The sequence below is a fragment of the Eimeria maxima genome, genomic scaffold (genome assembly GCF_000499605.1).
Source record: "Eimeria maxima Weybridge genomic scaffold, Emw_scaff1, whole genome shotgun sequence".
In the NCBI taxonomy this organism is placed as follows: Eukaryota; Apicomplexa; class Conoidasida; order Eucoccidiorida; family Eimeriidae; genus Eimeria; species Eimeria maxima.
In genome coordinates, this window is record NW_013563357.1 from 90,317 (window position 1) to 116,627 (window position 26,311).

Sequence of the window (26,311 nt, forward strand, 5' to 3'; positions counted from 1 at the left end):
GGGGTAGAGTTTCACCTCTTAAATCGGATGCTCCAGGAGAAACGTTGTCCACTTTCTTCCCCGCTAACGGAATATCTGGACCATTGCTGGTGCTGGAACGCCAAACTCCCATTGATCTCCCAACAGCAGTTAACCCGCGTAATCGCGTTGCTTCCATTCCACCAAACATGTGAGGCTGCCGCCCAGCTGTGCCTCTTCGCCATGCATATCAGCCGTAACTTTGAGTGTTCAAATCCGTTCTTTTCTTAGACATATTTCAGTGGGGATGGGGGATAGATATTTTCGGGTGAAGCAAGAGGTTCGACTGCAAGATTGACCCAAATGCGAACTCCCCCGCGATACCGATGTACCCGCTGCTGGAAAATCTTGAGACCCTTTGGGTGTGATTATTCATGAGCTTAGGAAACGGGGGTCTCTACGACTACTTAACAGCCGCAGTGATGAGCTAGCGCCACTCCTCCTGTTCGATGGAACAGGCTGCATGTGGTGCCTATCTAAAGATAGAGATATCCGGGCATGTTCGAAGCGTCACAACACACACAAAGTGCTTCTACTGGCATAGCCGCTGAGATTTGCTCTTCATTATCTTGTCAAGCTTGGCATGCAACTAGTCCTGACTCACACAATATATAATCGAAGTTTAAGTGAAAAATGCAAATATTACTACAAATTGGCTTCAGTACCTTAAACTTGAATTAATAATAAACGCATCACAATGTGATCTAAGGAAAGCCAGTTAGCGCCGAACTCGAAAAGCACTCACAAACTCGCGAGTATCTTTGGTGCTTCTGTATCAAGCGCAAGGAAAACTGTCGCAGCATGCGCTGCACATCCTGCTCATTTTGTCCCTGGTTTTGCTTATGCGTTAGGGATTCTGATGCACTGATACAATTCTTACGCAGGCTGAAGTACGCAGTGGACGGAGCAGCCCTCAAGAGGTCGACAAATCCTTGGCGACCGATGATTCTGATGGCGACGACAGAAAGTAAGGATGAGAGCATTCTGCTAACCCACTTCTCGTAGTTGTGTAAAACGCTGAGCAGCCATGCAGTAGCTTTAGCGAGTTCCTCTGCTCCTACTATGCAGTGAACTGAGCTGGGCTCCTGCTGTCTGCGGTGGCTTTTTTGGTGGACTCGTCGGTATGACGCTTGCGTGTGACGCCTGCGACTCCCGCCATCTACGTTTGCGCTTGACGGCAGCACGTGCGGCAGGAACAGTCACGTAAGGAGCATCTACACATTCGTGAAGCTTTGCAGTACCCTCAAACTACCTGCGCCATGGGAGAGATTAACAGCGAGGCCACAAATAGGTTCGCACACTTTAATCTGATGGTTTATATCGCGCGGGAACGGGAATTCAGCCGATGCTGCCGCCACATACCAAAACGCTGCTTTCTTCTTAGACATGCATGCATACGATATTTCTTCGCGTAGGATAGTTGTGGCTAGTTAATGGGAATGATGAACTGTCGTCTTTTTGTAACGCTGTAGGGAGTGGGACATATATGCAGAGATTGACAAAGAAGCCCTCAAAGTGTCTTCCAAACTGTCTAACTGCATCCATACTGGCTTACCCATAAGCTGCTTAGGGTACATCGTGGATGGTGTATCTGGCAGTAAACATAAGCCCGAAGAGAGCTCGGAGCACTGGCTCATCCTGGGTTTTCCTGATGGCGCAGTTGCATGCGTAGAACACGGCATTGTCCGCCAAACATGCCGGTGAGTCCACCAGAGTGCGCTAGTGAATCATTCGCCAACATCTGCGAACCCGTCGTGCAGTATCCACCAGTTTTCAGTTGAATGCCTAGCTGTGGGCTTTTGGCAAGGGAAGGATGCAATATCAACTGCAGAAAGGCCATGATGACCAACGATGCACCAGCAGAATAATTTTATTGCTCCTTTTCCGCTCCATAGGGTGTCGAGGGGCCCAATCAAGAGCCTGGTGGGGACAAGGATTCTAGGCGTCCCTTCTGCCGTGCCACGAATGGACCAGCGTTGTTTCCCTGGTGCAGCAGGCAGAGCCGGGGAGGTGGCGTGGGCTGCAATCTGCTCCAGTGGAGAGGTGGCCTTTTTGTTGTTACCAGCAGACATCGCAACGGAGGACTTCGCCATGACTGTTGTGAAGAGGTTCTTCCTGGCCTCCTGGCTAGCTGGGAACACACCTACTGTAATGCAAATCACGAAGCCTATGGTATTTCATATTAGACGTTTGCTCGTTTGCTCGTAGCATAGAGAAAGGAAAGAAAACAGTCACTGCTTACCCGGCCTGTTTGCCTGCAGTCAATGCCGGCACAAGGATGCACATCATCTACCCGTCTTCGCCTTCCAGAAGGTAACGGCTGTTGGGTGGAGGAGGGACCTCAGATTTGGCGAACACTCCAGCCCCACGATGACAAACAAACTGGCCATTCAGAAGCTCCTTTTGGAGTGTTCGCGCTGGGGTTCGGAACGACAGTTTTTGACACCCCGCTGAGCGGCATTGCCTTTTTCGCACCCCGTGTTGACGGTGATGGGGCCTCATGCCACCCACAAGTAAACCTTGCAGAGGGAAAAAACCTGTAAAATGGGGTAGTGAACTGCACTGTGACATCAGCTACAGAAACAACCTGACTGTTCCGCATGCCATGCCAGCGAGGCCTATTATAAGACTTCAGAAGAGCTTCCTTTTCAGCATAAGAAGCCATACACGATGAAACGCAGGCAATTGCATATTGTAGGACGTATCTAGGTGAGCGCGTTTCACAGGGATACTGCGCACGCTTGTGCGGCTTTGTTCTACCTTAGGTTTGTTGCAGTCGATTGAGTGTATCACCAGTCAGCCTCGCGAGCTGCGGTCCCCTTTTGGTGGTTGGCACCGCATTTGGAGGGGTTCTGGTATTCAGTACGCAAGACCTCATAGGTGAAACGTACAGCTGTGTTGAAGGATTTGCTGCTGCTGCAGCTACAACCCCGCTGACTTGTTTATCACTCGGCTGTCTTCCGATACAACGCATAGAACTCTTCTGTTACAGCGGCAACACGGAGACACGCGCAGACCAAAAACGGGTCCCGGCATCCCCAGCAGATATTACAGCCCATTTGTTGGCCGTACAGGCGGATGGGACAGTCTGTGAGGAGATGGTGCATCCTGGATTGCTGCAGACATCCCTTTCACGCTCCCTTCTTCACGACAGGAAAATGCATAGCCAAGCGGCGGGGGACGCCTGCAGAGTACTGCCAGCAAATACAGCACCCGTATCAACTTTGTTAGGAAGCGGCGGTCTCAACAACTCTCCCGTCCTCACAACAGCACATGTAGATGGTGGACCTTTGGCCGTTGCCATTTTAGGGGCCCCAGGCGTCCTCCAACTGTGGCTGCTAGCAGAAGGAACAGAACAACAAAGGTTGAGTACTGAATGGACAACCCCCCCAACCTCACTAAATTTAAAGTTTTCCTGGTAAGACCAATCCCTTGGAGCGTTGATGCAGGCTCCCTGTGGAGACAGGTGGATGAGTAGTTAGCTTAGCAACACGCCATTGCCCGCAATCATAGAGCTTCCAATCCAACGACTACAACTGGACCCAACACTGTTGCTTTGGATTGAGTTTGCATGCAGCTCTGCTGCATTCGATTTTGGCTCTTCGGCAGGAGAAATGTTTCAGTGTCGAGAAACCCAGGGAGATATCCACAAAAGCCCCTCTAACCTTGCATTGTCACCAAAGAGGCCACGTTTTCATTTGACACGCCGCCGATCAATGGCTTCAGAAGTGAAGACACAACTTGACGCTATACTACAGGAAAGGGATGATCTTCAAGGAGAGTTGCAAGCTCTTCTCAGCAGAGCTGCAGTGAGGGTGTTCTGCTAAGTCTAGCTCAATGTTGAATCAAGAGCGTATCTTGGTGCCTGCCAGAAAAGTTGCGAGGACCGTCGCACCCACCAAATCTGCACTGGTAAGCACTATTCTGGCAACCATTATGTGTCAGGAAACACCTGCTCTTCGCGGTCTAGAAGCAGAAGCAGCGAACGTGGATGCGAGTGTTCGGATGATCGCTAACGAAAGAGCCGTATCAATTCAACAACAGAAGCAGCGGCACTTATTGTTGCTTCAGCACGCGTTTTTCGCATTTCATCAAAACTTGGTGCAACATTTGCAAGCTTCAATCCTCACTGCTCCTAAAGAACTCAGTGTTGCGGCTGAAACCAACGGAGAAACAATCAACGCGAAGACGTACCTCTCCTTCAGGAAGAAGCTGAGAGAGAAGGCATTGTCGAAAAAAGTTCTCTTTTTGAGGAAAGTTCAGAGAGGCTCAACGCTTCATGTGGATATGATGAAATAAATATTTTGGCTCTTAGCGATGCCACTGAGCCAAATTGCCTCACTCTGCAACCGTTTGTTAATTACAACTCAACTCTTTCTGCATGGTCATTAGATCAGTTGACACCTCTTGAGGAATACGCAGCTTCTTTCAGAATGAGGTATTTGATGGTCCTGCTTTGTTTCAGGAAACTTCAGTTGAGGGAGGATGAATGGGTAAGGCGAATGACCCCAGTCCATGAATCAATGCTACACATGCAAGAAGACGACCTTGCACATCCTCTTGAAGGTTTCGCAAGAAGCGCACAAGAATATCTGGCCTTCTACTACGCCGCAGATGCAACGCATGGTGACAAAGAGTATCCACGTGACGTGCTGCTGCGGCATGTGTCGTGAAGACGGGTGCTAACATTTCATCTTGCATGCACCATGAACAGCCTTGCGCCATTAGTCCGGGAAAATTGCATGTTGTGCCTGTGAAAATCTACATGTAGGTGGTGTAGAAGCTAAGGGGCTGCTGCGGGAAGCGGCGATACCTGGTCAAAATACCTCAAGTGGATCGGAGATACCAAACCATCGCGGAACGATATACTCGCAAGAACCCCTAAAACTTCTTAGAAGGATGCTGCAGAATCCACTAGGGGTATTATCTAATGCCTCGCGCAGGATGCAATTTTGGATTCTACGCGAGATATCGGAGGAGGTGTGTTAACGTGATATGTGCAGGCCTTGACCAACTGGAAGGTGGTCATGATACAGAATATGCCGCTCACCCAGTAGTGCTGTAACGTTATTAGTTGGCCACTACACTTAGCGATTTCAGTCATCGCACACTAGTAGAGGAAAGTTCGTCATGCTCCCATGCCAAATTAGTTCTTTGTCCATCCTTATATGTGCCTGCACAGCTCCAAGCATCGTTCAATCGACAGCTAGAAGAGTGCAGCAGAGCTATCCTTCGCAAAATAGACAAAATGCAGCAGCAAGCTACGAAAGCAAGGGAATGCGCATCTCAGCTGAACGAGGCCATAGATGCTTCAGCTCCAGAGATGTCCGTACCATCCAGTGCCGACGCTGTAAAAGACTTGGTGGGCAACTTATGGAAAAGTACCAACGTGCCCATCGTCTGTACATGACAGAATGATGAGTGGCTGTTCGCTTGCGAAATAGGCCTGCCGAAAGATGTGAGATGCAGCACTTGGCCCCGTTTATGCTGTTTGGCTTGCAGGAAAGTGCACTGAAGAAGACGAGTACATCAGGCGTCCCTGGAGGCGATCATGGCGCAGCACCCTCAGCAGGAGGAACCAATCCTACGGACTCAGGGGCCAAAAGAGCCCTTGATAAAATGATGGGGGGGAAACTGCACACCGAAAACGCCTTCACCTCACTTGAATTTAAAGCCGACAAGTGGTGATTAAGTCTCACCTAAACACTTCACCTATGCAACGAAGGTTTGGAAAATTACCTATCGTTTTCCCTCTCCTGGACGGTTTTCCTGTGAGTACCCCGTGCTGCAGTGCAAACAACGACTGCCGCCTCAACTGGTGTTTTGCGTGCCACCGGTGCAATAGGGAGGCGTGGATGGAAACTGTTGCTCCAGAGGCGATGACAGACGCACAGGCAACGAAGTTTGCCGCATATCAAGAGCAGCTAAGGGCCATTAAAGAGAAGCAGGAAACCGTGAGGGCAAAGCTTCAGGGGGAGTTGAAAAAAATGAGGTATGGCAATACAAAAGGCTGTAGACGGACTGTTGTGGACAAATCCAGGCAGTGACGAAAGGGGTCGCATGAGACGTACGAACAGGGATACCCTAGATAGGCTTTTGGAGGTCAAGGGCAACACCTTAGAGATGCAAGCGGTGAAAACACCTAAAAGTTATGTAGTGTTAGCTATGGAGAGGAGAAGGCCTTAGTGGCGGAATGCCAAACAAATAGGAGTCTCTCCCATCGAAGTTGCTACCCCTGATAACCATAAGAAACAGATATGCGGTTGCTTTCTCATACAGGAACGAGCTCACCGCCACTGCAGCGCAGCTCCGTGCTGACCTTCAAAACCTGACAGACTGGAAGTGAGCAAGCTCGATCAGATGTTACGAGGCGTAGCCAATGCAATACGGGTGAATAGGGCTAACGAACACGACGGGAAAACACAGTGTAAACGAAGTTAGAAGCCAACAGTCCACCCTGTGTGGACTATCAGTCACGCCGAATCATCTCAAAGCAGTGGTTCCCTTTTTTGCCCCGCCTATCGAAGGCGGCCGTTAGGACGTCCAGCCGTCCTCTTTACTCGGCCATTTAGAACATTGCCTTTGTGGCAAGCGGCAGCTGGGTCTGGTGATGACTTTTCTGGTCTTGTTGAACCATGCTAGGCTCGTCTATGAGGAGGAATTGTTACTCAATGAGTTAGCAAGCGCACGACTCACGGAGACCATAACGCAGGAGACCACATGGAGGAAGACTGGAGCAGAACTGCGAGCGAGGCTCGAGGAATCTAGATCAGATGTACAAAAAGCAACTCGAGAAGTTCAGAAGCAGCAGTGCGCTTGCTGGCTGCTAGAGGATGAACGCACAGCCGCTCAGCGTGAGCAAAAAGATAAGGCAGCTGCCTTAACAGCTGCGCTTGGGGCCGGACACGTGCCTTCCGAGGTGCTGGCAGTTGTCAGCAAACGCCTTGACGATGCGTGAGACTGTGCCCGTCCAAGAGCTAGACACAGATTCTCTATCAGTGCAACGGCGTTATCACATGCGCTTATCCCCTAGTGCTTAAGCAGGAGATGCTCACCAAATATCTTCACACTATGCTCTGTTGCAAATGCAGATCAGCTCCACAGGAAGTTCAGGAACAGGGGATTTCCACTGAAACAGGCGAAGAACCAGAGAAGGCTCTCAGGAGGGAATGCGCTGCCTTGAGCTGCCGCCTGGACATGGTAATTGATTCACTCAGGGTGAGCAGTGACTCCTTGCTTACTCACGGCCGACATTCGCAATCGGATGTAAATCCACTCACACCGGAGCAAAGCACATTGTTAGCTCACGTTGCCAACGATGAAGAATAAATTGCATGCCCAGAAACTTAAACGGTGCCAGGTGTGCCAATGCCAGGCAGAACTTGGCACTGGGTCGGAAGGTCCTGTGTGCAAGCTTCTGGAGGCGTCCCGTGATAATGTCTACGCCCAGCGACGGCTAGTCCTTGCCTCTGAAGCGGCAGAAGCAGAGCAGCAGAAGCTGGCATGCATCAAAGCGGTACTTGGCGCCCCCTGCATTGTGAATTAATCAAAGACAGAGCTCATAGTATGCGTGACATGAACAATTTGTCCATGACGCAAACCTGAAATGTACAATTCTGAGATCCCCCTCGTTGTTATCTCTGCAGAGATTAGAACTGAGCCAGAAGGAAGAAGTAGCCCTTCGTCTCCAGCTGGAAGCGTCTTCGGAAGCCTGCGAAGAAGCTCAGCGCGACGTTGACTTGCTGCTGAGGGTCAAAAAAGGAATTGTTGGGGAGCTCCCCTTGCCTATCGCTGCTCTTCGCGAGCCCTTCGATTTTTCAGATTCGTGCCTCGTTAGCAAAGAGGCCGTGGATAACTATAAGCAAGATATCATCTCAAGTGGACGGCAGAAGCTCAAGATCCTTCAAGCCATCAAGGTCAGAGGTTAACTTCATAACTGTGTAGTTTTGTCCGTTGGGCGGAAATACTTATCAGTGGCTGTGCTCAGGTTCTTCAGAAATTTAGACTCTAGTGTGTGCACACACCAAAAATCGCAGGCACTCCGCCGGCAAGTTGAAGCAATACAGTGGAGAACGCGTCTCCTGGAGCTTGAGGCAAAAGATGTTAGTGAGAGGACAAAGGACATTCATCTTCTCCGCATAACCAGAAGCATGCAGCGAATTTTGCAATTGCCAGGTACGTCTGGTGGTGCTGCAAAAGCTGCGTATGCTCACGCCAGTCCTGCTCCTGTCCACGGGAGCGGCCATCTATTCCTTTGTTGTTTGGTGGAATAGCAACTACAATACATCTAGGCGTTGCACAACTCGACATAGGCAATCCTCGAGGTGCACTAGTTTTATACCGGCATTTTTGGTGAATTCAGCCTCAAAGAAGCCATTTGTTTTTAGGAGGGAATGCCCCCACTAATTGTTCGGCCGTAGTGACAAAACAGCAAAGGGAACCTGGCAACCACCAGTGGGCCTCTCAGTTGCCTACAGAGGGCTTAAAGGATGGCCAAGATAGTGAGGTTCAACTCGAAAGACTTGAAGTAGCGCGAGCCAAGCTGGAGAAAAAAGCATCTGCCGTGGTAGCTGAAATAAAGCAGCGGGTATGCCATTCGGCATTGGGTATATGGGAGACACCGAGGCAGACCTACACTGGGGTGGTATGATCTGTTGATACTTAAGTGGTTATTGTTTGCCAGCAACATGCACCGTCATTTTAACTGTTGCTGGGGTCAAAGCTGACAACCAGGTTTGACAACAGCGGAAAACCTTCCTCATACCCCTCCATCTGAGGACGGTGAAGCTCGTGCTCGTGCTGCTCTACAGGAAAGTGCGATTGAGAGAACAGAGCGGCAGCTGGAGCGTGTAAACCAGAGCAGAAATTTTAAGCAGCGTGTTGTTTCCCTTCGCCGAGCTCAGGAAAAACAGTCCAATGAGTGTAAGCTGAATAGGCGATGCCCACAAGCGCCGCAGGTCTTGCAACCCTTTGGTTTGTGAGGAATACAGATCGTTCATGCAGTGGCATGCACTTGTTAGCCAGCCCCAGTAACCATATCACGCTGAAAGAATCCCTGTATAGGCACATTTCATTAAGTTTGTAACTGCTGTGCATTACTGAAATATTTGGACAGACGCCACCGGAAGGAATGCCTCGGCTATTTGGGAAACTGCAGATGAAATACGGATGGTGTCCCAGTTGCAGATGCGACTTCGGAAAAATACACAATTGATTAAGTCGCTTAGCCAAGAACTTAATGCGCTAAGAGAGCGAAGCGTCATTTTCTTCCAGGATGTACCGGAAGCTCATCCAGCCAAGAAGAAGCGTGATCCATAATCCAGGAGTATGCTAGTGTGGGAAGTTATGCAATGCAGTAAGCTTGCACTTTATGCAGGCGTGCACTCAACTGCTTTGGGGTCACCTGGAAGGTTAGTGACAACATTGGCACGGGATATTCTCTCACTCGTGAATTACTGTATCTACTCTCATTGCTGCGAGTCTGCAACTCACTCGCAGCGCTACCCGGCTGCATGAATCTACACTGGCGGGAATTTCCAATATAGAAAACTAGTGGTCACCAATAATGCCTGACTGCATGTGTGTTGCAGGTGCTTCAGGGAAGTGCCACATTGGATGCGTACAACGAGTATGCATCCTTAGAAAAATGCGCAGGGGCCATTTGCAACCCATATTTGGGTCACGACGAATGCGAAGTACGTGTCATGTCCTCCTACATTACAGCGTGCCTGTGTGCTTTTGTTGAGTCTGCCTTTCGGGTACGCCAACGACATGGGCTATTTCTCCCTGTACTGTGACACTTCTTGCGTTGGGTGACAGCACGGTCACACCCCAATGGGCGATAGTGTGCCGGCTTCCTCAACTGCTTCATCAGAGCTGAAACCCCTATGCGATTTCAATTTTCGTTGTGCTATGCAAAGCTTTCAAGCCAGGGGCTGCGTTTATTTGCCTAAAGGATAGGTAACGGTGCCAATTCTGAGCTACAAAACACGTGTTCCTCCTATAAGCTACTTTTGTATCATGCCTAATCCTCAAAATGCAGTACCACCCGATTCTACATATCTTTGCCACACTGCCTGATCGTTCCCATATGCAGCATTTGTTAGCTTGATGCAGCAGTTCTCCTAGGTACGTCGTACTACGACGTACCAAGACTGCTGGTGCTTTCACTTGCTGCACAACTGCTGCACGTGGAAGAAGGTGTAACAACGGCATCAAAGTAGCAGGCAACTTATTTGTTTGGGGTTATTTGAGGAGCATACTCAACCCCAATCGGTTGCCCACCGCAGTAATGTGCCGGCTCTAGAGGAATATGGGAATGATAAATAACTCCACCCCCATGATATTGGGTTATAAGGGCTACTTTACTAGCTTTAAAGACCAAGTTGTTAAAATATGCCATCTGCAGCTTGGGGCTAGAAGAAAGGATCTACTCGCCAGGCGAAGACGGTGTATGCAGGGAACGTACGGAGGTACCCTACATGAGGGGCGCTTGTACTTGCACCACGTCCTGGTCACTCGCCCTGCTGCAGTTTCTTAAGACTTGACTTTTATGCAGAAAGCGGTGTCGACATAACACTTCTAAAGCTGGCAAAAGGCTGATAGACACTCCAGTGATGCGGCTAAAGCCTGTTGTTGGAAACAACACGGCATGGAACTGAAGTGGGGCATTTTCCGGGATTCTAGTTGTATCTCACACTGGAAAGGGCAAAGATGCATTTCTTCCTGGTTAAGTAATAACTGACTGCTGCTCGACATACAGTACATGGCGCAACACAAAACCTATCAATTGCGCCTTTCGAGACTGCGATTGTAGACTTAGTATTGATACACCGCATAAGCGGTGGCAATGCAGAAGATTGATGAGTTTCTATATACTGCACTTGCCACTGAGTCCCTCTTTGCATCCCAGAAACAGCGACAGCCCACTCGAATACCTTGACCGCAGTCTTCCCCCAGATCAACGGTGACTCCTATCCTGTACCTAGGTCTTGATAAGGCAGTTAAAGCATCGCGAAGGGAAGCTCCGAGAGTCTTGGCCAACTGAGAAGCCTGATCCGCTGAGTAGGCTTCTCCTTTTAGTCTAGACTGGAGCACAGATGCCATTACCTCCTCTGCTGCCCTGACGGGAAACCGACTGTTTAGCGGCAGCACGACCGACGATGGGTCATCCAACTGCTGCGGTAGGGAACTATCCACTCCTTCCATTTCTTCTTACCCCAAGTGAAGCTATACAGAAACAGAAGCAAAGTTTGTGGACTCGCCACACTGGGAGGATTCGATGTGGATACGGAACCCTCCGCCGTGCATATTACCGGGAGATTATGCGAATAACTGCAAAGTGAATCAATCTAATTGGACGCCCTGATATTACCCCTTCAAAATGTTGCTTTCTTCACGATAAGACGTGCCGCGAGCTAGCAATATATTGGTCATGTTGGTGGATCTTGACGTGCCGACCATTCCCGTCGCACCAGAGGCGACGGCAGAGTGTCGTGTTCCACAAACTGAGAGCAACGAATTAAGGGATTATTCCTAATCAAAATTTGATGAATTGCTTGTTAGTTGATAGCGACATGCTGCCAAGGACACTGGTGCGTCGTTGTGTTCAGAGCATGCCTCCGCACCACTGTTAACAGCTCGTCACCCTGGTGCTGATGACAGGGTCGTAAATACTAGTAAGTGCAGCAACGTGTTATTTGCATGCTATGCATACCTGAGAAGAGGGAATCGGTGCCTGCAGCAGTACCGGCAACGAATAGACAGGGTGTTTAGAGAGGAGCCGGGCAAGTTTCCACTCCGGCGGATAAACCGGCGGCGTTTTTTTTGTACATCGGAAGAGCAACGCTGCACCCACATTTTCCTCTTGGTTTATGGGCTTAAAATTGCTTTTTAGTGTCATTTTAAGGAAAACTGGCGGCAGCTGAAGTCTAGCGTTTCGCACAGGAGGCAGACAACAGTTAACTGTTGTCTGACCCAGCGACACACCAACGACACTACGGTATACACGGTAGCTAAGCTGGCTTCCTTCTCGTCTCTCCAGTATTTCAGAGCGCTAGATGAACTCTACGCATTATTACCTTAGGGGCTTTCGTTCGGACAGGGAACTAATTCCTGCTTCCTTCTGCGCGGAGCACGCCGAGGTGCCGCCGACGCCACACACTGAACCCCAGCTCGTGTGCCACATCATACTTATTATTATTCACATATATTATCTTCCAGCCGTTCGAGGCAATTTCCAGGCAGACCTTCAGAACTGGTGACCGGCCAGTGGAAGGATTCGGCTCAGGGAGTCATGGAACGACAAATTATTACTCACACGGGGGGCACCATGTTGGAGCAATGTGAGCGGAGTGTGCACTACTGTTAAGTTCCACGAGACTTTCCCATGTTTCCATTGCTGTACGAGTGTAAAGTCCGTAAATGACGGCACTTGACGTTATTTCCAAAAGTAATGGGGGAAGTCATTTTGCTCCTCAGTGAGTGCTCCATAGTGCAAAAATTTAAGGATTTTACGGGTACCCGCTCCACTTCTGAGCTCTGGCGATATTTATTTTAATGCTTTCTACCCAGTGGAATGTACTGTACTGGAAAAAGTAGTACACCTGTTGTAACTCGAACGCCCCATCCTTGGCCAGTGTGCGGGATTGTTATTCTCTACAGTATGATCTTAGCGCTCATGAAACTAACAGGCGAAAGTGGCGAGAGCGTTGTGAGTCCGCTTACTCGCTCACTGCGTACATAATATTTGGTCAGACACCCCTTAAAAACAAAGCGCTACAATTCTCCTCAGGACCTGCTTGGCCGAAGCAGGTCGCGACGAGAGCCCAGTGTGACGCCCAACGCGTTCTACTCTTGAAGCACTCCTGGATCTCGGCGCCACAGTATACTCGGCTCCACATGAGCACCTACGCAACAAAAACCGATCGGATACTGAATGTGCCGTTGGACTTCACATCCGCCGGTGTACTGTAGGGGAAAAGATGCAGGCAAGCTCACTGCAGTATTGACCAGCTTACCTTTTGTCTTCATTCTCACGATGAGAGCTTGCAACCTCTCAACTTCGCATTCGCTTTTTCTGAGCGTTTCTTTTAGGCTCTGGAGTTCGGCTAACCTCATCCTGGCATATGTGCCGTCGTCGCTTGTGTTCTGCAGCAATACCAATCCCTTCAAAGGCAGTACCTTTCCCAAATGCCCTTATGCATAGCATTTCGACTTTCAGAAACCAGCGGTTCTCGTACCGCCAGTCGGTCCAGTGTCCATCAAACTGTGTAGCTTACTCGATGGCGCTTATCCCCTTGTAGCTGCTGGGTTAGAACTGACTCGCTTTCTCTTGCCAAGGCGAATCTGTGTAACAATTCAGTGTGACGCTTGGTTATGCCCTGAAGCTTGTTCTTGAGCTGCATGTACAGTTGTTGTTGCTGCTTGAGCTGTGCCTGAGAAAACCACGCGCATCACAGCCTGGGACCGTGGAAACTAAAACACCTCCAAACGATAATCAGGACGTGCTTCGTGCTCTGGGCTGCAAGTCGAACCCTATCAATATCTGTTTACTAGAGAATAATTGATGCCAGGTTCGAATTTCATGAAGGATAAACTCGGGCTAGCTTCCGCCTTACTTGCTTGACAGCTACCATTTCCATGTCTCTCTCAAATGCTGGCCTAACAGGCTCGCTGCGTGCTTGATTGTCCTCGCGACCTGCAGCAACTGCAGCTGCTTCAACTTGCTCCAGCGTAAGAGAAGCACCGAATCTAACTAGCTCAACAGCTTTGAATGTTGCTCGAAGACTTGCCAGGTGCTGCGAGCTCTGCATCACACTGCAGCTGCTTCAGGAGACAATTTGTCATTCTGCAGCATGGTAATCCCTGATGATCATGAAGATATTTCTCCAATCCATATGGAAAAGCTTGCTCTTTCTATCATTCAGATGCTCTGTTGAATGTGGTATTTGGACTGAGTAACAGTGTTGTACCTGTTTATTTTCTCTTTGGGCGTTCGCTAGCAAACGCTTGAGCTGCTTCAAGTCGTCTGCCACGTCAGTTGTTTCGTGCTGCAGCTTTGCAACTCTGCGTACACAACAATGCATTAGGTACTATCTCACTACCAATGGTACTGCCAGACAAATGTTCTCCTTTTGCTACCCTGCCGCGCCGATACCAAATGTTCGTCTCTTTACCCAAATCACAATGATAAGAGCACTCCACCTACTGTTGGCGGAGGGCAACGAATCCGTCATTGCTAAAAATGACAGCACAATCTAGCTTTTCAGGGAGCTGCCATCTTTCTTCAACAGACAGCAAGCATTTTATCTGCACGCCGCAAAAGTACGCATCCACCCACTACATTTTCAATGATATTGGGTGCAGCATCCACACTGCAATTGAACAACTTTTCAACTCAAGCACAGGAGCGACTGAAGCTGCGAAGAAAAAACCTGACGCCAAACCAGGGCAAGGTGTTGTCTGTGGTGGAAAGACAAAGCAGGCTCAAAGGTGTCTGGGAGGCATGCTCTGCCGAAGTGCAAGTAGGCACCTGGGAAGACCGCAGTGGCACAACGGTCTCTAACTCGTTGAGTGAACTCTGAAGCTCTCTTAGAAACTTTTGGACTGCTGCCTCAACAGCCTTGTAGCGAACTGCCTGTTGCTTTTGAAGCCCCTGGACTTTCGCGTACTCCTACGCATAAGGGGCATGCAAAAACCAGCAAACATTGTACCGCCGGAGGAGCAGCTCCAGCTGTTCAAACTAAGTTGGGACAATATGGACTGCTCTGCTGCTAGAGGAGTTGTGATCTTCTTATTTTAAAGGGGCAACATGCTCTCCACGCCCTTCGTTCCAGTTACAGTTGGGGGAGTTGGCCAAGCCCACCTTTACATTGAGGAGTCACTTACCCTCTTCAATTCTTCCAGCTCTCTTTGATGAACGGTGAGGGTCATGTAGTTTGCTGTTTTTTGGTCTCTGCAGAGGCGTACACATTATCACGGCCGATGTGCGTAGTTTGTTTAAGAGACCCGGAATCACGGCTCCCCTGCGCGCGCGCATGTTACCTGAATTCTAAAAGAGCTTCGTACACCGCCATATCGCATCCTAAAGGGCAAATATCCTCCTCGACATCCCCAGCGTTTGCTTGCACTTGCTCAGCCTCATCAACTTCGTCTGCATGCGCAGTACAGCTCGCCACGCACACGTGTTGTACACGTGAAACTGCTAAAGGCATCATCGCAAATAGTACGACCCACGCAACGTAAGGAGAAAGCCAAAACGTCCATAAGCATTACTCGAACAGGAAGAAAAGTAAGCGTGCGTGGATTTCACCCTCCGGATCACTAACGTCAGCGTCGCCAGCTTGTGGGCTCGCTGACAGTTTGGTTGCCTTGTGCGCCACCTGCCAGAACATGCACTAATAAAAAGAGCGTGCTACAGATATCAAAATTCGAGATTGAGAGGCAATCGGCACTTCATCATAGTTGTATACTTATGCCAGGAAAATAACAAGGAAAGCAATTATCAAGGGATGATCCAGTGAACGAATGGCACATTGCGTTCGAAAATTTGCATGAGGGCAGCTTGTTGAGGGTTTCGCTGTCCGATTGTTTCCGCTACACGTCGGCGGATTTCTACTTCTGTCGCCTGCATTAAAGCAAAAGGAGACGGGGGGGAAGTGTATATTGGTTCTCCGAAGTGCCTTGGCCATCCCCTGTTCAGATTCAAGATTCAAGCTGTATTGCTGCACAGCGTAAGCTGCAATTTCTTCTCATGCTTTATCCTAATCTAGTTGCGAAATTCGCCAGACTCACGCGGCAGTTATCGATTCCTTGTATCCTTTCAGCGATGGAGGCATCAAGAGCTTCAAGGCGACTATTGATTTGCTGGCATTCCTTCTGCTCACTCGCCAGTTCCTGCTGGAGTCTTACGTTCCGTGGCTCCACTGATTCAATTATAGACAGCTCTCGAATTTGCTCCTGAGCAATGGCAAGATTATCTGCTTCTTCTTTCTGTTCAAGACAGCATGCATTTGTTTGCCGCTTGCGGTGAACGAGACCTTATACTGAGCACCTCAAGGGAACGCACTAGCTGTTTTAGGCGTGCCAACAGCAACTGTTGGTGGACCCTTGTGCGGTCGTTCAAGAGAACCCGTAATTCTTGATCGAATGCAGAAACAGCCTGCTTAATCTGCATACAAATACATACATACAAAAAGTTAATTGATAAAGTGCACGACATGGAATTATTCCCGCCAGAGCTGCTTGCACACTCATCATAGCCATCCTCAGAATCGCGGTTGTCAATGCAGATGCACACTACTCCTGTTCTGAGCGTACTGCTTCAATAGAACTGTTTGCCTGAAGTTGAATTTCCAGAGTTTCAAGCGCTGCCCAAGTTTTGCACGTTGACGACAGAGAACCAGCGTTGACGGAGTCGTCAACGTAGTAGTGCTCGTAGAACTTTGAACATTCTTGGAAGTTGAGTGCTTTTTGTACCGTGCAACTTTGGCTTATCTCACATCTTCTAAGACTATCTAGGATTCCTGCAAGCTTCTCCTTGAGTTTCAGATCCCTTTTGGTTGTGGAACTACTACACAAGTCTGGGGAAGTACAAGTCTGACTTCCTGGGACATCAGGGCTGTACGCGTTCCTATCCAATACAGTGTCCTGATCTTCCCCTTCCGGCGTATACACAAAAGGGCGCAAATGCTCAAAAGACATAACGAACTCGTCTGGCCGCCTACGGGCCTCAGCAAGAGCACTTTTGACCTCTTCGATTTCAGCCTTGGCAGCCTCAGTTTCGAATAAAGCTCCAGTGTTGCTCATCTCCTTGAGTCGTCCTTCTAACGAGGCACTGTACCACATGGAAAATAGCTGGAGCGCATCTATGTACAGACGAATTGGGGTTTCTTATAGTGTAGGAGGTGCTGAATTGGCTGATACGCACATGAGCTGCTCCTTGCCAATGCTCCACAAGAATCCGCTGGATTGTTCCTCCACAGTGGCGCTTTCCACCATTTCAGTCAATGTCTGCACCTTGGAATATTCGGCTGACTCTGTAAGCTCAGCAGCCTTCAAGGCTTCACAAATTTCGCTCAAGATGCAGCCGGATGCCCTCAGAAGTTCCTTGCGCACTTGGGCCAGTATCTCGACCTTTCGATTAAAGGCATTTGCCTTTGCAGAGGCCCACTCCGCAAGTTTGAGCATTTGATTCTTCTTCCGTGAGGCCACAGTTCTGTTATGGTGTAAACATTCACGCAGGCGAAAGCCCATGCTGCCAAATACCCACTTCTTCTGTCTGCAGCTTTGGACACGCTTTTCCTGAAGTGCTGCAGTCCAAGCTACTCCTCCATTGTTTAGATTTGGGTTTTTCAGTTCAGCGGATTCATATTACCGACTGTAGCAAGCTTACAATGAGACGTCGGTCACGGTCCCGGAGGTGGTGAGATTGCATGCATTCAAGTTTTTGATCGTTTCTGCAATGCGCTGTTCATCGTGAACGTTTGTAGAGTCTTCCTTTGGCTGCGCCTTCAAGAGATCTGTCATCTCCAGCATGCGTTGTCTCCGGGCATCAGCCGATGGTGCAACTCCTACGATTTTGCATAGCCAAGATTGCCATGAGCTGCAGCCACTGAGGAGTTGCCAAGGCACAATCAGTTTGAGCTAGCTGACCCATCGAATATCCCAAAACTCCCGTGAATTGCTATCCAAAATGGCACGACGGGAATCAATGACTACAAAGGAAGATATATAAGATGCTGACCTGCTGTCCCAATGGAGTCACTACTCTGCAGAGTTAGAGCGAATAGGCTCCCAGGCCAGTTGCAGATGCCGGGTATGTCCATATCTGGAGTCTTCGATGCTTTGATACCCTCTGGTTCAACGGTCGGCCGCCTGCCGGAAGCTGAGTAGACCAGTTATTGCACAACCGGCAATACCTCACTTAGTTGAATGCATTGTAGAAACGTCTGCAGCACCCAAAGTGACAGAGGAAGCGTGCAGTGTTCCTTGGAATAGCTGCACCCGGTGCACCCGCACAAGGGGTGTAAGATCCTATTGCTTGTTCGGGAAGAAGCAGTTGTCTCAGTTCCTTTTCCCGAGCGGCTTCCACAATTGCCTGCATCTCGGCAACTCCACCTGAGGTAAACTGTGCCTGTCCTACTTTTAGTCGCTGAATGTCCTGGAGAAACAGCATCAATGTAACAAAGCCTGACCATGGATAATCCGACAGAGCGGCGCTGACGCTGAAACATTAACAGGAGGCAGTATGTCTGTTGAATGATAACCGAACTACTGTATGTAAAAGCTCACAAGTGGTGTCTGGGAAGTAGGAAATGAACACACGCAAATGTCCTCGAAAATGCCAGCCACTGTGAGGGCTTCCAGAGCTCCACCGAAAAGCCGCTGAGGGCAGAACAGTGTTGAGGCGCATTTTTGCACTTTCTGAGATGCTTACGGAGTCTAGACACCTGAAGCTAAAGGCATTGAGGTAGTGTGCCTATGGTGGGGAGATTGTGGATCATTTAGCAATCTTTGCTGTTTACTACTCTGGAAAATATCGAGCTGTTAATCACACGTAGTCGTTTACGCTAGCTCCCATACCGCTAGTGTGTTTATTAGCATTTGGTGCTGATCCCCCGCATTTTGTATTAGGCGCTCGATTGTATCGAGAGATTTGGCTGCTTCAGCTTCATCAGCCTGAAAAAGATCTTCCCGAAGAATAAGCTCCATCATCATTTCTTGTGTATTCACACCTGGAAGACCTTTCAAGCGGGCTACCAAGTCCTGTTCAATTTTGAGTACACTACACAGAGAGAAAAGCCATGTCTTCGGTTGATTCACATTGTTAATTGAGTGTAGCACTAGCCGGACTCCTATACGTTCTCTTGCTACCTTAATGCTATAGTAAAGATGCAACAGTCGAGCACGTTTAAGCAAAATTCGGCGGTTTTCTCCGGAGATGCAGCCTCTAATACTGTCCACTACGGCCTTCTAACTACGGGAGACTGTGTGTGACTAGGTGCATATAGGGTGCATGCATGCATGTTGATCTTGCCTGAAATCTCTCAGAAATATTATTCAGCCTAGTACGTTCCTCTTGCTTGGCAGCCTCAGCTTCCGTGTAAGCTGCACGCTGCCGTCGCAGTCTTTGGTGCTCCTTGTCCAGGCAAACGCAACAGCTACGCGTTCAGACTTATTTTGTGCGGAATTGCGACGATTCCGCGAGTAATGCAGTTAACCGCTGTTACCAAAGGGAAAACCGTGCTTGACTTTGGGCCACAAATCAGCTGCAGTCATTGCATTTTGCTGAGGCATCTGTTTGTCAGTCAACATGCTTACCGTGACCGTAGGCTCTTCTGGCTGAAGAATATCTTCTACGGCGTCTGGTAATGTTGAGGATTCCACATCGTTTGTTGCAGCCGAACTTGGGCTGTGACAAATTTTCTCAGATTCACTTGCCACCGCCTGCAGAATGTTTCCGATTAACACTGGACGAGGGCACGGTGTTTTCGGTTCTTTTTGTTTCCTGTCAACTCAGCATAATGCAAAAGCTCAAATTTGCAGTTCCCCTTTGCTCTCACAGAATTGCTCCAAGTGGCGAGGATACGTCTGTCATCCTGTTTTTCTCAACGTTGGAACAGGAAAGCATAGGGGTGGAAGAACGAGGTGAGATGCGCAGTCGTAAAGTGACATACTTTGAAGTGTGCCCATTCAGAGAAGCAGCAACTTCGTTGGTAGGCTGATCGTCGTAGGTAGCTGCATCAAGCATGAGCAGGCGACGAAGGAACTGTTGCTGTTGCTGGTGCTTTTCTGCCTGCTGAGTTGGTCCACCCTTAAGCGCCTTTTGTGCCTCCATGCGGTCTTCGTCAGCTTTGGAAGGCCCATGTGTCTCAAATCCTCTTTCAGCATCCTGTGCCTCCTTGCAGAGGGAAAGGATGATGTCATACTCAAATTCACATCTCCACCAAGCTCCGTTCTGAGCTGCAGCAACTAAAGCCCATATGTTGGTGCTGCCAAGCTGCCTGATTATAATGTTTGTAACACTCCCAACGTGACTGTCAAAGACCCTAGCCTGCAGGAAATTTTGAAGTGCAACCAATAGAACAAAGAGTCTCCAGACAGGCAGGGCAAGCTAGCAATTTTTTAGTGTGAAGGCCGCTCCTAAAGAGTCAATCCATTAAAGAAAAAGCATAGATCTGCATCATATGTGCATAACATCAACATAGCAAATGCGAAAGGCGGTGACTACTGGCACTAGCTTACCGCAGCGCAGGCAGTCGGAGTGTCGGCGGGAAACATTATCACCCTCCCATCGGATGTGCCAACCAGGAGCAAATGCCGTTGGGGCACCACAACCAACTGAGCCACGTGAGGTCCCGAAGTCGACTCATTCTCTGATTTTTCGTTGTTGAGCTGCTGGAGGACAGTGAAGAGAGACACTAGAGGGCGAGCTGTTATGGAAGCTGCAGGAGTGAAAACAGAGGGTCCAGACGTGCCTGCTGTGGATAAAGCCTCCACTGGAGAGCACCATACACCGTTCCGCAAAGTAGACGTTCCAGTAAATAACAGCCAGGAACCTTCTAGCATCCGCCCGTCTTCATCTTTCCCATGTGCATGACATTCCCTAGAGAATTCACTGCCAGATGTACCCCAACTCAACAATCCTTGTGTGTCCGTACACCACTCCAACCCTGCTATTGTCATTGCAGTAAGCCGGGATGCTGCAGCGGCGGCCGCGGCGGCCGCTGCCCGACGCCGCTGTTGTTGTTTCATTGCTGCTGCCAGCGCACGCCGGGTTTCGTCAGCAGCTGCTGACTGTTCTACAAGACTACCGTTAGAGGAAGCCGTTCTGGGCTGGGCCTCACGAGAGGCTACAGAGGACGTGTCGTGGTCGCTGGCCGCATCGCCCTCGCTGTCGCTCCCATTTATCTCTTCGTGTTCATGTGGGTCTCTGCCTTGAGGAATTAGGCTCCGCAGCACTGAAGTTGGGACCTTCACATCAATTCTCCTGCGTGGTGCAAAAATAATGCACTGACGTAGGCGCCATGCAAAGCGTTGTAGTTGCTTGCGTCTTACACAGAAAAGGTCAAGATGGAGGACCTCCACTTCGACGCTGGAGGACATCCATTCTGCTAAGAGCCAAAACAAGGCTCTACTGTGAAGGCTGCATGACACCGCACTACCCTTACCTGAAAATGAGAACTTGAGTAAGGTCCAATGGATCTTCCGCAACACTCACGGCAGACTCCGACTCGGGAGGCCGGACACAGGTTCGGGCCTCCCTCTCTGCGGAGTCACTGTCATCTTCCTGTGCAGCTTCATCGCCTGTATAATCTGAGCTCATATCGTCACTTCCTGGCCCATTCCCATCGATACCGCTCACGGACGCTTTCTGGCCGACACCGAGAGCTTTTGTACCGCCCATCAGACCCAAGTTGCCGCTTTCGACAGCACCGTTTTTACCAGGTTGAGTGCTTAATTGTTCCAATCCAGTTAATGCCAATATTGCTGCATCCCCAACTTGACCGAGCAGAAGTAGCGGATGCTCCCAGACGAGCCGCGTTAAAGGTTCGGGAGTAGTAGTGAACCCTATGGGTTCTGCCTGCCATTTGCCTTCCACACACTGGGGACCCTCTGTATCCTTTATATATCCCTCTGCTGTTGTTTTAATATCTCGCGAATGGCATTGGAAAAGTTTCAGAAGTAACAAAATGCCGTCGTCACCCAGCACTGCCAACCGCTGCCCTGACCCCGCACGCACGTATACCCCACAAGATTACTATACCGAAGGGCCAATGCACCCTCAGACGAGAGCAGCCACATAGCCAGTATACCTCTGAGCGCCTCTACTAACTGACACAAAGGCAGCAACAAATGCAACGCATGCCAATTCATACAATGTACAAGCACTACGAGGCATCAGCCATCACTAGCCTACCAGACACTTGAATTTGTACCTGTAGGGTCAACAGCCAAGTGTACAACTGCGCATGCGTGAGTCTTAACGGCCATAAGTAAGTGCACTCCATTTTTGGAAGCTGAAGACATTCGGACGATTCCGTCGGAAGAGCCGAAAAGGAACAGCGGGCAGCTGGTTGAAGATGTCCGGGACATTAGGGAAATACACCGAATATGGTTTGGCCAACGCCTGCGTTCCCAGCAAACGGCTCTTTTCTCCTTAAAAGGGGAGGCTCATCACAGAATGGTAGGTAGAGAAGTCTAGATGCTTGGGAAAGCAGGAAGCAGAGACAAATGAAATACCGGCAGGTCAATGGCATGAGGCAAGGTGGGCCATCCCATGTGCGTATCGATCCATCACCTCCAACCGTAAGCAAGTCTGCACAACACAAAAAATTCAGACAAAAGCATCTCCCATGCATGCGAGCCGATGGAGAAGGAAACTGGTACAGTAAGGCTGCAGTGTGGTCGGATAATTCAACAAGGCTTACGACAGTTCCAGTGGAACCCGTGGGTGCTAAGCAGTAAGGTATCAGCAGCTGACAAACTGTACATAAAAAGAAGCCACTTGCCTAAGAAGCTTACCACACCTGGTTCGTTTTCTCTCGTTGGCGACATCCATCGCTAGAAGTACACTTGAGCCATGAAAATCGAATGCCTAATGGGAACGAACCTCAAAGGGTATTGACTGGATTTTCACTCAGGGGACAGGGCAAGTCTACGACGTATGGGGTTTTAGCACTATTACCAACGCACGTTAGCGAGCGAGAGGAGAAGCGGAAGCATTCCATACCTTAAGTAAGTAGTTTGAGTCAGGAGAGAAAAGCCAAGTAATGCCGCACCCAGAAACTATTACCCAGAATGGGCTCGCGCTATCCCTGTTCAGAGGCTGACTCCGCACACTTGACTTCATATCGCTCAGCTCAGTGAAAGCTCTGCCTTTGTAAAGAAGGCAAACGCGGAGTCAGAAATTCAGATATTAACATACGAGCGGGCTTGATACTGTTTGCCGGACCTTTCAAGAGAGCAACAAAAGGGCTGTACAGAGACTAACCTGTGGGGAAGAACCCGCTTGATGGACATCCTCGATGGCATGGTGAATACCTTAACCACTGAAATTGAAATAATGGGTTCTTCTGTGATGTAGTTAGCTGCTTCCAGCACATCGTGGACAGCCCACCTGTAAACGAGCAGAGCAAAAGATGAAATCTCTGCTCGCCCGTTTTAATTTACAGTGGATATGCCTGAAAGCGAAACTGTGTCGTGTGGGCTACCAACGGATAACGGATGACTGCAGTACCATTTCATTTGCCCATCATCGCCAGCGGAGACTACGTGATCTGTATTCTTTGGATCTCGAAACATGCTGTTGATTGCCCCTTGGTGACACGTTACGGTGTCTCTATTGAGCTGAGTTGATTCGCTCTGCGTTTCTTGCTGCTGTCCGTGAGAAGCTTCCGAGTTCACAACTGAAGAGCCTCTGCGCCCAGACCGAACAGACCCTCTAGGGTTGCTTCGACCACGCCCTGCTCCTGAAGGAGCTCGTAAAGATTGGGGACCTTCTACCTGTTCTCTCGCAATGCTTGAGCTCCTCCTGCTGCCCGTCCCCGGCAACAGCTGTAGTACTTCTGCCTTAATATTCCCATCCTGCAGGGAAACGTAGGGCGACATAGAAGGAACAAAGTGTTCCATGTCACTATTAAGCGTAGTCACACACCTCGGGTAGCCTGTACCGCAGGGGAAAAGGGGAATTTGTGAAGCATTGCAGGATAGTGCAAGAGTTGTGCTGTGAAACTGGCTGGATCACCTCCCAAAGAAGCAGCTTGCCCGAATCGGAGCCAGAGAGCAGCATTTGTTCCGTGAGCTCGACAAAGGTCGGGACATCGGAAACAGTCAACTGCCCAAATCTGCACGTCCTTCCCTGTTTTACACACCACAAGTTTGTTTGTCACCCCGATGTGCTTTTACCCTGCATACGCCTTTAGGTGAATTCTATCCTATGAATTCAGAAAATAAACGTTGAGATAGACGGGTGTTTTGGATATCTGGACGGGGTGGACCTTCAATTTAAGCCCAGTAAAGGTCTGTACAGCTGTCCATAGACGTATATGACGTGAACCCGACGTTGTAAGCTGATATGCGAAGAATTGTGACCTGGGAACCGCGCACCGTACAGTAGGCAGCTGCGGCGATGAAAGGGAAACTGCATATTTTGCTGTAGTACAGTGTAGCTGCAGCGGCACAAAATTCATTTTTTGCCTATTTCTAGGGAGAACGTGGGTGTTTTGTAAGCCATACCACTCTAATGATATCACTTGTAGCGCAGGGGTTTTGAGGCGAAGAAATGGGCGCCCTGTGGAGATGTTCCAGAGTGTCAGGTAACAGCAGGAAAGTGATGCACTTTCTCCGCCGTCCCCCTCCCACCCTACAGCAGCGAGCAACGGCACTTGCTTAGGGTCATATAATTCTTCCTCAACAGTGTTGTCGCGAGGATATCCCCCGGCTGCGAGCTCCTCCGAGGGAGATTCTGCTCCGCTGATATCGTTGTCCATATCGTGCTCTCTAATGCTCTGTTGGGTGCTGTCACTCTCTTCCGGCAGTGCCTCATCCCCATGGCACTTTGCAGTAGTCGAATTCTGCGCAAAGCTTCGCGCTTCCGTGTCAGCTAAAGAAAACTTCCCACGGAAGGTAGCAACGGAGAAGCCACGCTCGCTAAAGGCCTTGCATTGCCGCATTCGTTCCAACGTCCTTATGGAGTACACATAAATGCCTGCCAGATTTTGCGAAAACACCAGTAAGCTTACTAACGTGTTCCACGATCTCAACAACTAAAAAACCCGTAAAACTGGCAACGTATCCGCATGTGTATTTGTTTGCACCCTCCCGTAGTCACAGCAGGCAGCCAAGACAAGAGGCTGCATACTCCTGTAGCTGAAGGATATGGGTTAAACTATGTTGCCTAGACGTGACAGAGTCCGAAGAGGAAGGCAGAAGCACTTGTTGTACCTCAATATTCATCAGAAAACATATTCAAGGTTCTCACTTGCAGGTTTGCCGATGCTCCTGCCGCAGACGGCGATGAGCCCGTAATCGTTGTCTACTGCGACTGCAGACACTCCGCCATCATCCTCAAAGTCGTTTGAAGAATGCAACACGTAAGGGTTTCCCAGACAACTTCCTTCTGGCGGAGGACTGATATTTCCCTCACAAACCGGTGGAAAATTGTGGACATTGTACAAGAGTACTTGTGTGTTCGTGACACATGCCAGCGTCTCGCTATCCACAATCAGTACCTGCTGCCTTGCAATATCCTGACCTCCAATATGCGTTGTTACCAAGGGGCAGCGCACCGAATTTGGCTTGTTCATTCTCATTTTATCCCAACTACCACTTTTTTGCACAAGCTGTCCTCGATTAAAGGGGTTTAGCGTCGGGCGAAACCGTCCAATGCAGTCACTTGCACGGGCCTTCTCAACATTCAAGTGGGTACGAGAGCCTGCCGCATATACTTAGTTTCCACATTTAATCAGTGTTCGGAAATTCTTGGGCTGTAAGGGAACCACACCGCTGCGCTCTGCATGAATCGCAGGTACTTCTGCTGAATGTTGGCAACTATCCAGTGTCAAGCTGCTTGCTATACCAACAGTAGCCACCCGGTCCTACCAATCTTGGGCTGATCAACATTAATTATGTATCCTTCAAAAGCTTCCGAGTCTCCACTGTGGCTTCTGCCAATCAACGAGCATGGAATGTGGATGCAGTGAAAGTGTCAGACTCATTTACTTGGGGACTATTCGTCACAAGTTCCAAAAAGCATTGAATTTGTATACTGGCGAAATGACTGCCGAGTGGTCCGTGAAAGCTTCATTAATTTCTGAGCTTTATTTGGGAAACAACATTCACGGCAATCGGGAGGAGATGTGCACAACTGGAACAGCCAGCCTGCACACTACTTGTGTCCATCCCCGTGCCTGGAAATGACTGGTGGCTGAAAACGGGAAGGGCGAGCGTATTTACTCCTGTTTGGAGGTTTCCTTAGCCAGGATTGCTTCCAGTCATCACTAAGTGTAAACATTTAAGGCTTTCAGTGGGCTGCCGTTATGTTACAAGCACCTGCCTTCGGTAAGGCGGTATACGCTCAGGAGTTGGGGCTCTGGCATTACCGTAAGCAGCAACGACACAAATCAAGATGACCAGCTTTAAAGCAACGTTGATTCGTATTTCTGGAGGTAGTATCCGGTCTTTTTGTTTTCGTTCCAGCCAAAACCTGGCCTTCATTCCGACTTTCAGTTCCTTTGGCAGCCACGCTAGATCTCCGGGGACTCCAGAAATTGCATCTACGTTACAACTG

General features: G+C 49.4%; 4 protein-coding genes across 4 annotated transcripts; 2 read left to right on the forward strand and 2 right to left on the reverse strand.

Moving 5' to 3' along the window:
* Positions 1-265: 265 nt before the first annotated feature.
* On the forward strand, positions 266-2,561 carry EMWEY_00000130 (hypothetical protein, conserved; the record flags this gene model as incomplete). The annotated part of the gene is made up of 6 exons (XM_013477127.1): positions 266-298; positions 903-985; positions 1,087-1,221; positions 1,617-1,718; positions 1,914-2,190; positions 2,280-2,561. 6 exons carry the CDS (start codon positions 266-268, stop codon positions 2,559-2,561), a joined length of 912 nt encoding a protein of 303 aa, XP_013332581.1.
* A 2,705-nt stretch (positions 2,562-5,266) lies between these two features.
* Positions 5,267-7,946, forward strand: EMWEY_00000140 (hypothetical protein, conserved; the record flags this gene model as incomplete). The annotated part of the gene is made up of 8 exons (XM_013477128.1): positions 5,267-5,380; positions 5,521-5,702; positions 5,864-6,010; positions 6,298-6,360; positions 6,661-6,972; positions 7,110-7,236; positions 7,394-7,534; positions 7,665-7,946. The coding sequence occupies 8 exons, from the start codon at positions 5,267-5,269 to the stop codon at positions 7,944-7,946; spliced, it is 1,368 nt and encodes a 455-aa protein (XP_013332582.1).
* A 4,921-nt stretch (positions 7,947-12,867) lies between these two features.
* EMWEY_00000150 (hypothetical protein) lies at positions 12,868-22,050 on the reverse strand (the record flags this gene model as incomplete). The annotated part of the gene is made up of 23 exons (XM_013477129.1): positions 12,868-12,926; positions 13,038-13,167; positions 13,299-13,454; positions 13,638-13,826; positions 13,992-14,085; positions 14,228-14,328; positions 14,552-14,692; positions 14,908-14,974; positions 15,064-15,220; positions 15,332-15,401; positions 15,931-15,978; positions 16,088-16,189; positions 16,339-16,855; positions 16,949-17,236; positions 17,414-17,588; positions 18,040-18,181; positions 18,604-18,786; positions 19,342-19,432; positions 19,584-20,074; positions 20,266-20,519; positions 20,682-21,010; positions 21,192-21,747; positions 21,960-22,050. 23 exons carry the CDS (start codon positions 22,048-22,050, stop codon positions 12,868-12,870), a joined length of 4,431 nt encoding a protein of 1,476 aa, XP_013332583.1.
* Positions 22,051-22,270: 220 nt separating this feature from the next.
* EMWEY_00000160 (WD domain-containing protein, putative) lies at positions 22,271-25,328 on the reverse strand (the record flags this gene model as incomplete). The annotated part of the gene is made up of 6 exons (XM_013477130.1): positions 22,271-22,339; positions 22,754-22,895; positions 23,015-23,140; positions 23,261-23,440; positions 24,262-24,730; positions 25,004-25,328. 6 exons carry the CDS (start codon positions 25,326-25,328, stop codon positions 22,271-22,273), a joined length of 1,311 nt encoding a protein of 436 aa, XP_013332584.1.
* Between the last annotated feature and the right edge of the window lie 983 nt (positions 25,329-26,311).